Source organism: Punctularia strigosozonata, assembly GCF_000264995.1.
Source record: "Punctularia strigosozonata HHB-11173 SS5 unplaced genomic scaffold PUNSTscaffold_17, whole genome shotgun sequence".
Classification (NCBI taxonomy): Eukaryota; Fungi; Basidiomycota; class Agaricomycetes; order Corticiales; family Punctulariaceae; genus Punctularia; species Punctularia strigosozonata.
The window spans coordinates 79,498-94,145 of NW_006767449.1; the positions used below are offsets into that span (position 1 = coordinate 79,498).

At 54.6% G+C, this 14,648-nt stretch overlaps 4 protein-coding genes across 4 annotated transcripts; all 4 read right to left on the minus strand.

Annotated features, from left to right (window-relative positions):
- Positions 1-1,120: 1,120 nt before the first annotated feature.
- On the minus strand, positions 1,121-4,342 carry PUNSTDRAFT_76310 (uncharacterized protein; the record flags this gene model as incomplete). Its single annotated transcript, XM_007388152.1, has 5 exons — positions 1,121-1,304; positions 1,360-1,436; positions 1,497-2,041; positions 2,107-2,967; positions 3,364-4,342. Coding segments are annotated over 5 exons (2,646 nt in total), but the record flags the coding sequence as incomplete, so codon positions are not given.
- A 1,120-nt stretch (positions 4,343-5,462) lies between these two features.
- PUNSTDRAFT_76379 (uncharacterized protein) lies at positions 5,463-6,495 on the minus strand (the record flags this gene model as incomplete). The annotated part of the gene is made up of 2 exons (XM_007388153.1): positions 5,463-5,681; positions 5,740-6,495. The coding sequence occupies 2 exons, from the start codon at positions 6,493-6,495 to the stop codon at positions 5,463-5,465; spliced, it is 975 nt and encodes a 324-aa protein (XP_007388215.1).
- Positions 6,496-6,899: 404 nt separating this feature from the next.
- PUNSTDRAFT_76406 (C-4 methyl sterol oxidase) lies at positions 6,900-8,142 on the minus strand (the record flags this gene model as incomplete). Its single annotated transcript, XM_007388154.1, has 5 exons — positions 6,900-7,204; positions 7,261-7,503; positions 7,563-7,692; positions 7,755-7,913; positions 7,984-8,142. 5 exons carry the CDS (start codon positions 8,140-8,142, stop codon positions 6,900-6,902), a joined length of 996 nt encoding a protein of 331 aa, XP_007388216.1.
- A 648-nt stretch (positions 8,143-8,790) lies between these two features.
- On the minus strand, positions 8,791-11,518 carry PUNSTDRAFT_138464 (kinase-like protein; the record flags this gene model as incomplete). The annotated part of the gene is made up of 11 exons (XM_007388155.1): positions 8,791-9,665; positions 9,723-9,844; positions 9,897-10,201; positions 10,259-10,303; positions 10,354-10,403; positions 10,464-10,529; positions 10,579-10,770; positions 10,820-10,918; positions 10,981-11,056; positions 11,110-11,240; positions 11,299-11,518. 11 exons carry the CDS (start codon positions 11,516-11,518, stop codon positions 8,791-8,793), a joined length of 2,181 nt encoding a protein of 726 aa, XP_007388217.1.
- Positions 11,519-14,648: the final 3,130 nt, after the last annotated feature.

Here is a 14,648-nt window from a genome sequence, read left to right on the forward strand (position 1 = left end):
GAGCAGGAGAGAAAGAGCAAGAGGATGGGTCCGTAAACGCCCCTTGGCGCATGTCTTATACGCAACGCGGTCGTCGGCAATTGCCTAAGCTGGTTCGCGGTTGGTCGTGCATCTCCGTGGGTAAGATGGCTACTACGGCTGGCCACGGAACAAAAGCTGATGTTGATTTGGTGTTTGTTGATTCCATCTAAACAGCGATGGCCTGACAAGTTCGTCGTCAAGCGAAGGAGAAGGTGCGGCCCCGATCCCAGGCCGTGGCCCTCGGGCTCTTTGGCCGTCTCCTGACTTTTGTGGTCCCAGTTTGGTCCTGGCATTGCCCCTGGACTGGGCAATGCTTCTCAGACTCAGAGGCAGACAGGTCGCCCGTCGCCGAAAGCGAACGTGAACGGACGGTTCCATATCATCAACCGGGCGAAATGCACGCAAGTCTCATGGCCTCACTTAGCGCGGATCATCAGCGACAGTGCCAGGTGGTGACCGAGGTGCAAAAAGCGTTCGCGACGTCCTGAGGCTGCGGATCTGGGTGGTCGATGGCGGTGCGAGAGGTTGCTAAGCAACCGAGCGCGAGAATCTCATCCGCAACCGCGGTATGTGCGCTCGCTGCTAAGTTACTTCGACGTCACGACTCACAAACCCCCAGCTAACACGGAAACCGTCCAGCCATGATCCCTACCGGAATACTGTCGCACCACTTTACACAAGTGCATTCGGTATGCAACGGCTTGCGCATCCGCTAGTCGCGAAGGGTCTACATCTCTATCCTCATCAGGTCTTTGTTCGGAAGGCTGACTGCGCTATGATTATGGTCAGGAATCTCATGCATTTTTGAGACCGCGAACGGATTCTCGATTACGAGAGAGGGGACGACGAGCGTCATCATTTTCATCATCCGGGCATCAAACCGACCTTCGGGCCTTGATAAAACCGACGACATCCAATAACTTTGATTGCCTGGTACGAAGCTGCATCCTGACGAATGCCCGCGGCGACATGCCGGCACATGGCCTTCGTCGGCGGTCATGCTTTCAGCGATCATCTCTGTGATGGAATGGGGTTACCATTGCTATTCTCGAGATCAATCCGGGTTACGACGGGGAAAGAACACGTTTTCGTTCTTCGTTCACATCCCAATGTGAATATAGGACGCCCACCGACTCGGCTCTGGATATACCCTTCGAAGCTCTTGCACGGCAGCATCGAGTGCGTACGGAACGTCGTCCGGATCTAGGTATCCTCGCTCATCGTTGAACAAGTCTGCGTAGACCTTCCGAGCAATCATGGGACCGTCGATATCTTCCATTGACCTTGGAAATAGTTCTTATCCTGCGGCGCAGCGCAGACAACATAGGAGGCACTCACCACAGCGTGGCAATGACGCTCTTGAAGCCAGCAAACAGCATAGTGGCAGCAAGATGGATCGTTTGGTCAGGTTGGTCCTGGAAGATGGACGCATGATTCAAATCCCAAGTACTGCGCGCGAGAAATCGCGTACGGACCTTGTCGCCCTTGGCGGTCTCGCAGGCGCTCAGAAACGCGAGAAAAGCACGAGGAAGAGGCGTAGGCATCAGTCTCTCGATGGTCACCAGCTCGTCGCGCATGACGAATCCGCTCTTGAGCGGATTCTCGGGGTCTTGCAGCCCATGACACGCAAGGTGCAGGATAGTCGCACCCGGGAGTTTATCGAGCAACGTCCGGGCTCGCAAGCCGTTGCTTTCGTCGATCATCGCGTTCTCGTTGGGGGGTAGTGGAATGATCGCGCTCGACGGCATGATCTCTGCTACCGCACGAATCTCTTCCGGCGTGGAAATCAAATCGCGCCATCTTTCGGCGTATGGACGAGGAACCGCGGCAAGAAGGGTCTTGATATCCGCCTTTGACACCGGCTCGAAGTTGTTCCTAGCGTTGATTAAGGATCCTAATGTAGGAATGTAGGAAGAGACCACATAATCGGAGCACGATTCTTCGCGTGTGCCTGCAGCATGGATGGGGAGATGGACTGTACTACCAGTGGGGCACCACCATACACGGGGTCGAAGACGGCCTGAGGATTGCTGGAAGAATATGTATCATGTCATCGCTGGACGACGTATGAGATGAGCACGAGACGGCTCACCTTCAGGCCCAATGCAAGTAAAACGGGTTTGGTAACCTTCGCCCACAACCCTTCGAGGATCTCCCGAGCAGCGTTGGCTCGTACAGATGACTTGGATACTATCGGAACCTTCGCCAAATGTAAGCGCTCTCGGACCGCCGACCGTGCTTGGGATACTGCCGATCCCCACGTACTGCTCGCATCGAGCACCCAAGCGTCGGTGAGCTCGGGTAACGACACACTGAGCGGCGCCCGAGACGTCCTGATAATGATGGCATACCCTGCACCCGCGCTGGACACCAACATCACCAGAGGGCCTTTATCTGCCGCTTTTGCGAGTAACGAATACTCGTCGTGTAGCATAAACCGATCTAGTCCCGGAAGAACGCGAACCTGATCTATCAGCGAGGCGAACGTATCGCTCTGCTTCCTTCGAAGGACCATGGCCCGTTCAACGACCTTCCGGTCCGCCGAGCCATAGGAGATGTCGGTATCGCGCTCGAGCTGCTGTGCGAGCAACAGCAGTTGATCGCGGTAGCGCTCGGGAACGGTATCGAATTCGGAGCGTAGACGGAGTGCATGTGTCCAGAATATGGCGCGCCCTTGCTCGAGGATTTCCACGGCGCGTTCGGTTTGATGCACGTGCAGAGCGTGAGAGGAGCCAGTCGTAGCGACGCTCTGACCAACAGCAAGAGCACTCAGCCGGGATGATAGATCAACGCCGAAATAAGCAATGCGGGGCAACAGGGCGACCAGGCTAGCGTAGATATCGACAAGTTGCTCCCTGACCACCGCATCACCCGCGGTGTTAACCACATGTCGAGCCTCGACGATTTGGAGAAGACGGACGGCGCCCTGAATGCGCGAGCGTACATCTCTGTGCTCGTCGGCAAGGGCTTCAGCGAGGTGCTGCAAGGCGATAGTGATGTCCCGGAAAGGAGTTCCGGGTTCAAGATATAACCGTGCTGCTTCCAGGAAGCATTCGTGGCGATCTACCCGCCCTAGGACCGTTCTGTCGAGCAGATCCCGCTGAATCGCCAATGCTGCGTTCGCGTCCTCTGTATTCCTGTACGCGCGATATCTTGCCATGTGAGCCTTGCATGTAACCTGGCGGTACTCCACGCCAGAGTACGATCCCAGGAATGATCCATCTGTATATTGCTGGAGTAGCTGCATGGATGTCTCCAAGTCGGCCAACGAAGACATCCGTTCGAATCGCAGGATCAGAGCTGTGGCGAGGCGAGAAACGAAACGCTGAATAAAGCGATGACCGCTGGGGATCAGCTCCATTACCCTCGTGAGGAAATCAATTGCCTCGTCCAAATCAGAGACTTGGCTGAGTGCTTCAGCGCTGGTGCATAGCGCAGCCGCGAAGGATAAGTACTGGTCGTAATGTTGAGGGTTTGCTACTGACGTTGACTGGGAAACAACGCGGTAGGGATGTATGGCCTCCGTAAGATCATCTAGACGCTTATATTCCTTGTATCGAAGGTATAGGTCTGCGGCACGATTGCCTGTTGTCATCCACCCGTGGGGGTTGGTGTCCGTTCTGCTCTCGAGCGCATGTCTGCGTAACTCGATAGCTTCTTCGAGATCAGCCGGGTCCCCACTCCACAGGTAACGCAAGCGCAAGGCATTGGCGAGGTTCTCCGCTTCAATCCAGCCCGAATGTTGCCCTAGCACATTGATTCGGTGGGCTTCACGGCGCAGCAAGACAAGTTCGTCGAGATCCGCGGCGACGGTCGACGCGACGAACACCCGCTCCGTGAGATTGGTCGCGATCGCCTCTATGGCGTATCCTCGGCTGGAGCTTCCGGGCATACTTTTGGAGAGTGCTTGCTTGGCCACATTTAGGGCTTCTTCCAGGTCTCCAAGTTCACCTTTGATGCGGTACCGACAGTGCAATCCCTGGCTGAGCCTGAAAAGAACTGTTTCCCGTTCGATATGCGAGGAAGGACAGAGGTTTACGGCTTCTCTAAGCAGCGGTACCGCTTCTTCTAGATCATTAGAATCGCCGGCGACCATATGGCGTACCCACAGATGCTGGCCGAGAATGCTAAGATGATGATGACGTTCGTCGGCACAGACCAACGCGGCATCTGTCGCTGCATCCCGCTGAAGGCGGAGAGCTTCGTCAAGATACTCAGACGAGCTTGTGACCTGGAAGCGTCGATGCAGGACCATGCCGAGATTCCTGAGGCACGCCGGTCGTAAGGGATGGTCAACGCTAAGCAACGAGAGCGCCTCGCGTTCCAGTCTTTCGGCGATGTCTCGCTCTTCAGCGCTGCCGTGGTACTCGGCGTGAAGCTCGAGCACATCGCCATAAATGACCAACACCAGTGGGCAAGTCACTGCGGCACTTGCGCTATTTCCCAATACTTCGCGCGCGAAGTCCAAGGCACGCTCGAGATCTTGTTGATCCCTGAGATAGCGATAACGTGCGCAAAACGCACGAGAGAGCTGTATGAGCACATGGCGTCGTTTCAAGTCTGCAGGTTGCTGGGCCGCCGGTGAGAACGTAACTTAGTTACGCAGTATAAGTTTATGCATACATCTTCAGTGGAATGCTCCAGGAGCGCGTGCGATGCTTCCACGGAGGCTGAGAATGTTCCCGGATCACTGGTTTGGCAAAATCGATCGAAGAGTTCCGCGGGATTCTTGTTGAAATTCGCGTGCGATAGATCGAAGGCTGCTACCCCGTGCCTGTCGTCATCATGTCGAGAGTGGATACGACGGAGACAGCTCACAGGTAGCACATTCACACAGAGCGCCAGAGGGCGACGAAGGTCGACTACGCTCAGGACCATGCGCTATTGGTGAACCTGAGTCGTTGCAAGTTCAAACGCGAACTATGATCAATCATGATGATTTCACGTAGATATGTGAACTTGCCGTTGGGCCAAGCCTTCACGAGGGCACTAATGCTATTGCCCATATCCTGGACGCTTAACAGGAACGAAGACTACAGCGTCGGGAGGACCACCGTGAATGAAGTGGCCAGGGGGTGAGGCGTTCGCAATCTCGGGCGGTGAGCGTTTTGTACGCTTGTGAGCGTAGCGCATCTATTCCGAGCAATCGAAGCCCCAATGCTGGTATCTCGGGGCCTATCGTAGCTTTCTATAGATTTGGGGCAGCAGAAGGCAGCAGAATGAACTGAATCGCCCGAAATAACACGGTCTGAGGCTATTGTGGGGAGATAGGCCGCCGTTGTACTTCCGAAATGGATGAGGGTGAGGTAAGTCATGAGAGCTTTCATTGGCTGCATGTTCTCGGATAAGCACTTATATGTGATATTCCTGTCCCTAACAGTGACGGCGAGAATCTCAGTTGATTGATATGCAGATGCAAATGGGGAGCCACCCTCACTATATCAACCAAGACTTGCTTTGGTCCAAGTATTTCCCTCTATAAGGAACCACGCTTTGCCATGCGGGAGCATGATCGACTTTAGGGTGGGACACGACCCGTGCCATGCCTTCGCAGTCTTCTCCTGTGCTTCCTCGTCCATCTTCAGGTTGGCCGTCATCAACGCCAGCTCCCGGAGCGCCGTGAACTTCTTCAACGGTTCCCTCATATCGAGGAGAGTGTCCTGCACGTGACCCGATGAGCGAACGACGACGAGCGGGCAGGTAGAGGGCGCTACGTACGACGGAGCCCTGCGGCTGCAGGAACACCATATTGAGCATCACAAGCGAGGTCATGCGCTCCGATACTTGCCGTACAACGTCGTTGGGCGACATTTTCTCCAGCACCATGAGCGTCAACCTCTCCGCCGGCATGGCGGAGCGCGCGATGGCATTCAAAAAGGGCTCGAGGGCGGCCACCGATATGACTAGGAAGAAATCTTGAACCGGCCGCCCGGAGATGATATGCTGGAGCAATATGGGCCCGGTGTGAACTGAGCGCAAGCTGCGTAGGCGGGGTAGCGCGCTACACGGCAGTAGGAAATCGGCATGCGGTGGTGCGGGCGGGCCACGGAGGACCAGCTCCTCGATATGGGGCTGGCTTGCGAGGAAGGACGCGAGCTGCTCGTCGGGGAAAAGCGTGACGGATAGGTGACGGAGGGAGAAGGCGTGGGAGGCGGCGCAGAGGGTAGCCATGAGAAAGGGGTCGTGGTGGGGGTGGGCGTGCCTACATTCGACGGTGAGACGCCGGAGTCGAGGGAGGCGCAGAAGCACGCGACGCAGCAGATCGTTCAGACCGCGCAGCGGTCGCGATATCGGGGCGATGTCGATGTTCAAGTCGCGGACGTGTTGGACGAGGGAGTCCTTCCTGAGCAGGACTCGAAGGCACTTGATGAGCCTGACGGGGCCCAGATCCGGTATGCGACGGTATAGTATCCGTGAAGCAATCGTGTAGAACACCGAGCATACCCGCAAGAGCGGAAGGAGGGCGTTGAGCATAGCTTGATCTTGTTTCTCGCAGTCTTGAACATGCGCGACATCATTGGCTAAGCATACACACACGTTCTCTAAGAGTTCGGGCGGGAGCTCCAAGAGCTGTAATGGATTCGTTCGGGCAATCGGAGTGGACGTAGGACAGGTCATCGTGCTGCGATGAGTGAGCGTTCCGAAAGCAAGGTCAAATCTCGGAGACGCGGAAGCTATCTGTGAAAGTTTCACGTGCTTGGCGTCTCCACAGAGGGTCAGGGCTAAGTACCGCTCGTTTGACGGTGTCAATTATTGGATCGCGTCTAGCAGACACCTCAACAAAGAGGCAAGATGAAGAGAAAGAAAGCTTGATCGTCTCTAGGTATATTATATAAAAGATAAAATTCCACTGCGCCCTAACTAATCCATCGGACCGTTCATGCCTTCTTCTTGTCGTAGTTCTCAACCTCCGCCTCCGCAATCAATCCCTCTCGCTCAGCCTCTGCCGCAAGCTTCTCCTCCATCGCCTTCAACTCCTCCTGGCTGGCATTCTTCTTCTTCAACTCGGCCTTGGCAGCAGCAGTGCGCTTCTTGTAAGCACGGTACTTGTCGTCGGTGCCGAGGAGGTAGTCTAGCCAGCGGAAGGAGGTTGAGTAGTTGTTGACGAAGGCCATGTGGTGGAAGTCGTGGTGGTCGGCGCCGGACCAGAACGGCACGATGTGCTGGAGCGACCAGGGGAAGTCTGCAAGAGCGAAGTTAGCTTGCGTGCGATGAGGTGAACGGATGATCTAAACGAACCGTAACCGCTGTGCGCATCGATGGCCTGGAACAGACGAAGGGTGATCCAGATGTAGACGGTGAAGATGTGGAGGTTGCGGGTGAAGTAGCAGTAGAGCAGGGGTCCAGCAATCGTGCCCGTGCCAAGGATGAAGACCTCTGCGGGGTGCGCGTACTCGGCGGCAAGACCGAAAGGCGCCGAATACTTGTGGTGGATTTTGTGGATGTGCTTGTACAGAGCACCGGTATGAAGAGCTTGGTGAGCTAGAAACGAGGCAGGTAAGGAAGGCGCTCCTATATCGGCGGTGAATCGAAGAGCCTACCGAAGTAATGGAACATGTCCTCAAAGACAAAGAAGAACGCAATCTGGGGCGCCATGGTCTTCCACGAGGGGAAGGGAACCTGCCATGTGGTCATGCCGATAGATTCAGCCATGGGGTGGAAGAGCCAGATCTAAAGGAGTAAATGAACTATGAGCGACCGTGCGAAGGTGACTCTTCGCAAAGAGTGCTTACCGCCGGCAACTCAATGGTGAAGTGCGAGAACAGAACCTGCTTGGTGCACTCCCATTGCTCGAGAGCCGTGGGGACCTTGTTGGGTTGCAGCTTCCATCTCCTGAAGTACGGAATGGCGTCGATGATGATCCACGGCACGCATCGACCGAAGTACACAATCTGTGGCAGACAAGCAAAATCCGGTCACTATGTATACCCAATGTAACCCGCCCGGCGCGCGACTACGCACCTCATGCAGCAAGAAGCTCATAAGCCCCGTCGCAATGATGGGGTTCCCAATCCATATGTACCACGCGGCCCAGTTTTTCTCGAGCCAATTGAGCTTGCTGAAGTCCGTGTCGGCGTAGAGCAACTCGGGTGAGTTGTATGCGGGGACCGTCGAGTTCATTGCGGTGGCCATGGCAGCGCTGCGAGTAGACGGACTAGATCAGCGTCCTGTCTTTAAACGCCAGCGGCAGTGGAGGAGTGGGTCGATGGAGGTCGGACGCAAGGAAGGCTCCCGAGAAACCGCACCACTTTTCGGCTTTTCTGAGCGTGGGAACGTGCGGTTACACGGGCAGGTGACGGTCGAAGCACTCCAGGCTCCACTGGACTCGGGTCGCAATTCCAGCACTTGTCTGGCTCAAGCTCGAGACGAAAGTATTAGCAGGGCAATAGCTGGAGTATTTACTACGTCTCCTGACACTGAATTCTATTATCGCCACTCGCCTAAGTGTGGCGCGAGCAAAGCCGATCGGTCCCGAGCGCGCGACTTGTCGTGGATCCTGAGTTCCACCGCAAACTGTTCAGATGCCCAGAGGATGGTCCGACGTCCTGAACGGCTAATCCGCTGCGCATTTGGAAGGGGAACCATCGAATCTACGACGAATTTCGCGGGTTTTCAGATCGATTGTTCCGGTTCACGAGGATCGTCATTTAACGGGTTCGTCTATGTCCTTGCGTTACACTCACATGAAATAGAGAATAGGTCGACGATATGCCGACACGGATACCGGATTATCTAAGGTCCCGAGATCAATTGTCCAATAGGTGACCACTACGTCCCCTGTTTAACCTCCAACCCCGCAACGGCCTCCAGCAAATCGTCAACGCCTGTCTTCGCCTCCGAATTAACCGCGCCCGTGTCGATTAGCACGCCGCGGTCGATATTGTTCATGACATCCATTCGAGCTTCCTTCGGGCTGGTTGAATCGGATCTGGCCAGTTTGACCTTGCCTTCCCCGCGCGGCCTATCAAGCGCGGATGGGCCGGTGCTGGCGATGACCACATCGTGAACGGCGCCAAAGAAGCTGCGAGCACGCCTACGGTTGGCGCGGGACCACGGATTGGATGGCATGGTTGTTTCGCTATTGGTGCGTTGTTCCGAAGGGCAAAGATCCAGCTCAGCGTTCAGAAAGCCATCGTACTCGCAAACAGTGTTCGCGTCGACAGTACAAGCGTCGGTATCTGTGTCGATATCGGAGATCCCGGAAGGATGGAACGATGCCCTGTCCACAGGATCTTTGGAAGTAGGGACGGCGTGAATGGCTGCGGCAGGTGAGGTTTCCCAGTCATTACTGTCGTTGCTATTAATTCCCCAGTCGTCAATGTACGCATAGACTAGCGAGTTCTCAGGGGTCCAGGGCCGCTCATCCAGAGATGGCGATCCTTCGGGGCTCGCATAGGGCAGAATATCCTGGTCGTAAGTCGGATGTTCGGTGGAATCCAGACAGGTACCCATAACATTGGTAAGGTTCGCTGGTCTCCTGTCTTCGTTAATGAACGCTTGCACAACAGGATCATCGTAGTCGTAGGGTTCCGAGCATGGAGGTGGAACCTGCACTTGGCGCAGCCACTGGTGGTAACGGGCTCCACCCAAGGATAGCCGCCCGCTCGGGGCCATTCTTGTCATACACTTGATAATTAGGTGTGCTAATTCACGATAAATTCGATCAAAACATTTTCTACTGCAGGAAATCAGAGGGTTACCGTCGATGCTCATCGTCGACTCCCCATCCATAGTGTGATTCGAGCGCCGCTCTTCTATCTGTCGCTGAGGACTCGTTTGTCGCTTTTTGTCATCGACATAGTAGAGTGGCTTTCCCCGCAATCTGAAGGTTCTGATTGAGCACTCTGACCGCGTACCTGAGGTTGAACACCTACATGAAGAACATGACGGCACCCACGCTGAAGGCCTCGCTCAGTTCACTATATTGACACTGCAACAGTTCGGGTGGGCTCCATTCGACACTGATAGTCATGCCCTGCATGTTTTGCATTGAGCCCCGAAGAATACTCATGATAAAGAAAATATGGTCACTCGCCTCGACATCCGAGTCACAAAGGGCCTTAACACAGTCACTGGCCTCGACATCCGACTCATAGTCATCAGATCGTCGCGCAAAACTAAAGCCACTGAGCTTGATGGTCGGAATACCGCTTTCGCTCTCTTGATATACAAGAATGTTCTGACAACGTTCGGAGTCAGATCTCCGCGTATCCAGGGGAAGGAGATATTCGACTACCTCTGGCCTGACATTGCCGTGCAGGATGTCTCGTCCATGCATGTACTGTGGATATAATGTCAGCTGGGATGCTAGGGGGCTCATAGGTGTTTTACCAGTAATCCATCCACGAGTTGCGCCATGACGGAACGAGCGACTGGTTCGCCTGGGTTTGTATTTAGGTCAGTGTCATGTCCGACGTATTCAAATCCCGAATCAAGCGCACATAGATTGCCCCGTGCGATGGTGAAATCGTAGAGGTTGCCTCGCGGAGCAAGAGGCGTCACAATGCCTTAGGAAGCAATCATCAAAGGATACTCTTCCAACGATTTGTTACTCACTGATTCGCCGAACGGGTGCGCCGAGATCTTCGGGGCACATATACCAATCGCACGGACGCACGATATTCTCGTGGATAAGCTCATCGCACATTCTGATCATAGACGCGGCTTTGCTCAGCTCCTCAACTGGAACCGATATTGTCTTGACGACTACGGCATGATTTGTTTGGATGTGCTTCGCGACGTAGATGGCTTAGGGGAGAATTAGTCAGTGGCCGAGGTAGCGAGTACACGAACGCACCCGTTCGACCTACGTCCAGAATCGGTTTCGGGTCCAACCGATAATGACCAGCAGAGTATGGGGTGCTCGTGATATCCCATAAGGATCGATAGACGTAGTCTGAGAACATCGGATGAGCGTGAACATCCATGAGGAGACTGCATAGTATATGAAGAACCTACCGACATAGTTTACGCGTACGGTCGCGTCAGGCAAGAGCGCACATTTGTCGCCATATTTCAGCAATGTTCCGTCGACCTTGAAGGATGATCAGCGGATACGTCTCTCGTGGAGCGCGTTACTTGGCGTACATAAATCCGGACGGAAACGTCTGTGCGCTGGATCTCAACCCTGACACCTTCCTTTCTTCCCTCCAACACGTTGTCATCGATGAGAGAGACTATGGCCACTGGGTTGGACATGGATACCTCAGATAGCGGTTCTGAAGACGAGCTCGGTTATCGGCGCCAAAGTAACGATTCATTATGAACACTACTGACCCTCGCCCCTTCCCTCGGCTTGCAGTTGTTCCTCTTCGGTGGCGTCGTAGCAGATTCCCCACGATCTTGACTCGTTGGAGAAAAGGAGGTTCAACATACAGTGAATGGGAGACTCAAGATAAGCCCAGGCCTGCCCGCGCAACTCATACCTCGCAGACGCACGCTTAGCGAACACGGCAGGATCTGCTAGGTGAAGGATGGGCTCTGCGGATGGTGGCATGGTGGTGTGAATACGGTTTGTCCGCTCCAGCGCCCGCTTTTATGCCCTCACGATGTCCCTTTGTTCGGCGGAGTAGCTGCGCATCCGTGGCATGCTGGAGAATAGCGCCTGTATTTGTTGTGTATGAGCCACGCGACTACCAATGGAGACAAAGCCGAAGTGCGAAAGATAAGAACTATTGGTGTACGGCCATGCAGTCGTTGCGTTGAGAGGTGCATCGGCCCTGCTAGCTCGTCCGGCTCTCAATCCTGAGATTGAAGAACTGCCGTGACATGCTCACGTCCCAGTACACCTTTGCACATTGAACGTAGTTGCGTCCTCGACAAGCTGAGACGGTGTCTTTGATCATCAAGACAAAGTGGCTCGCGCATCGCCTCTTTTGTGACTGAGCGTTATACAATTGCGTATCGACGTGGTCTCCCCAGCTATGGTGAGATGGCAAACGTTCTCGACAGTATTGACATCGATTCTTCAGCTCAAGAGACCGTGGTGATGCCTCGGGCGTACTGTGCAGGGGAAGAGAATGAACAAGTGTACGGTCCAGACGGTCGGCAGTGTTAACAGGCGCGGTCCCAGGCCTCGCACTAGTTATCAAAAGGTCGGGCCACGACGCCGCAATCTCAGCTGATTGTAAGTACTCGTGTAGGAAGGCAGATTACCGGGCAGTCTTTGAACAGGAGCAACCCTGCACTCCAGGCATCTATACTACGACTACGTAAAGTATCGGTTCCACGAACTGAGCGTATGTATGTAACGTGCTCCGTTGATGATTGTCGGATCGACGTGCCTATCGGCCGGTCTTTTCTCAAGCTCTTCGACAGGTATATCCACCGATGGTGATCAAGGGCCGCCACCCCTTCCGCTCCTCGGCCCATTCGACAATTTCGTCTCCGTAGAAATTTGAGAATACAGGATTCCCTTCTTCGATCAACCCTCTACCGGAGGGTTCCCAGTCGGTCATCCACGTAGGCAACGTCCGCGTCGCCCTGTCTAGACACGTAGAGCACTTCCCGAATTTGATACACCATTGCTCCAGCATCTCGGATGCGCTGCCAGGAACGTAATCAAGTGGGAGAAAAACTTCGCCACGAATGTCCGGCGGGGTCGTGGACGGACCGTTGCCGGATACATGCGCCGACTCCGAATCGCGTCGGGACCATGTGTCAGGCCTGGGGACATGTTCTGCTTGGCGAGAAGTTCTCTCTTCATGAGCCGTGGACGCTCCGAATGGGGTTGAGGAGGACAAGCCGACCAGTCCTCGAAGAGGATTCCTTGCATATCCACGCGGAAGCGGGGTTTCGGACGCAGGAACATTTTCTTGTCCATGTACCGTCGGTGCGAGGCAGATGGTAGGCAGGTGCAAATAGGGACGGGAATGTCGTTCTTCGCTTGGGATGACGACGCAAGCTCCTCGAGAAAGTGCTGTTTCGAGAGCTGACTTCCTTGAGGGGTAGTCTCCTCACGTTTAAGTGGCTGTTTTCGTTCGGAATGCTTCACGCGTGAATCCAAATCAGAGCGTGTTCGGAAAACATCAGGCCGCATCGACGCCGCGGCAGAGGTGTCAACCTCGTTCAGTCATTTCCTGCGCTCTTGCTTCTGGTCGTGATGTGATGGTGTACTTTCGTCACTACTCGCAACGCTGAGTCGAACAACGTCAGTTAAGAGCTAGACGGTGCCTACGGAGGAGACTCACAGCGCTGGATCCGGAGTGCTATCCTGGCCAGACGATCGCTCTGTAAGTGCGCGCTTTCGAGCCTTTTCCTTCGCTAGTACGTTGGCTGTGGCTAGCGCTAGATGTACACTTTCCTTGATCTCTACGACTAGCCTGTGCACCTCGGGTTTCTGGGTAATCAACCATTGCAGCTCCTTCCTGTCGCGTCGGATATGGATCTTCGTCTCTTCTCGCAGGTCGTGGTTCCCGTGGCGACGCTTGACGTGACGTTCGTCGGACGCGGAAGGGGATCGGGGTCGCTTGGTAGCAACGCTTGTAAGATCAACCTCGAATGCGGATTTCGCCTGTGTGCGAAGGAGTTCAGGTACGTCTTGCGACTGCTACAATGCTGATTTCTGGGCCGCAAGTACGCAGGGGAATCGAAGATAATGGTCATGAGCCATCTGATCTGGACAGGGAGTCGTAAATAACGAGTGAACGGGGTGACGGAGCTCGAACGTACCGGACAATGACGAAGAGGTTGGCTGTCCGGAGTGGCTATATCGGTGTAAAGCAGAGCAAAATTTGTTCCTTTGCGAAGCACCTCTCTTGGTGCTATCGGTAGATATACGAGAAGGTCTTAGCGCGGTTGCTCTTCGGGTGGCACTCAAAGCGCTTGCGCAGGCGATATCCAAGGTGAAGTCCTGAGTTATGCAGTGAGGTTCGGGGCGGGTAGACAGCACTGAGGTCAAGTGGGCTGTCTCAGCAATAGCGAAAGGTATGTGATTGGTACAATAACTGAATAAGCCGTGATACACAGAGCTCGAATTGAGCTCCGAACGCCGTTGCCACGTGTTTGTGTCCGTTTTGGGAAGATAAGATGCCTCTTCATCCGTTTGAATCGGTGGAGCATCACTTGGCAATGAATTAGCCAAAGTAAGATCAGTAGTCTATCTTAGTTTGAGTAGATGAACGCGCTCTTGTTCTTCGCCGAACATGTCCTCACCCAGTGGAGATGAATTACTTCTAGCAGCCGTATGGGCTCGGCGGGATCCTCGCTCCGATATCGAGGACCACGACTCGTCGATCGAGGAATGCGCGTTGCCCTCCCATGTTTGCGATCGGAGTAATGCAGGAAAGCTGCTGTGCTTCCCTGCATCTTCATTGTCCTTCCTGGTTCATAAGGATAGTTGTAGTGGAATCCTGGAGACCGCAGGGCGCTCGGGGGACCGTTTCCCACTGCGCCAAGAATCAATGACAGCTGCCAAGACCAAGAATTCGTAGCCAAGGCGGCCATCCGGCCACGCCGCCACCTCCAAGCCTCGAGTCTTTCAGCATGCCAATCCTCTTCATAAGGCTCCATCGCGCAATTGCATCCACTCTTTCAATCCTTTGACCCTCATTGCTCCGAGAGCTGCTCGCGATACGGGTCATGGAAGAGTCGAAACAGCATCCCGACGTCGAAATGGGCATTACCTC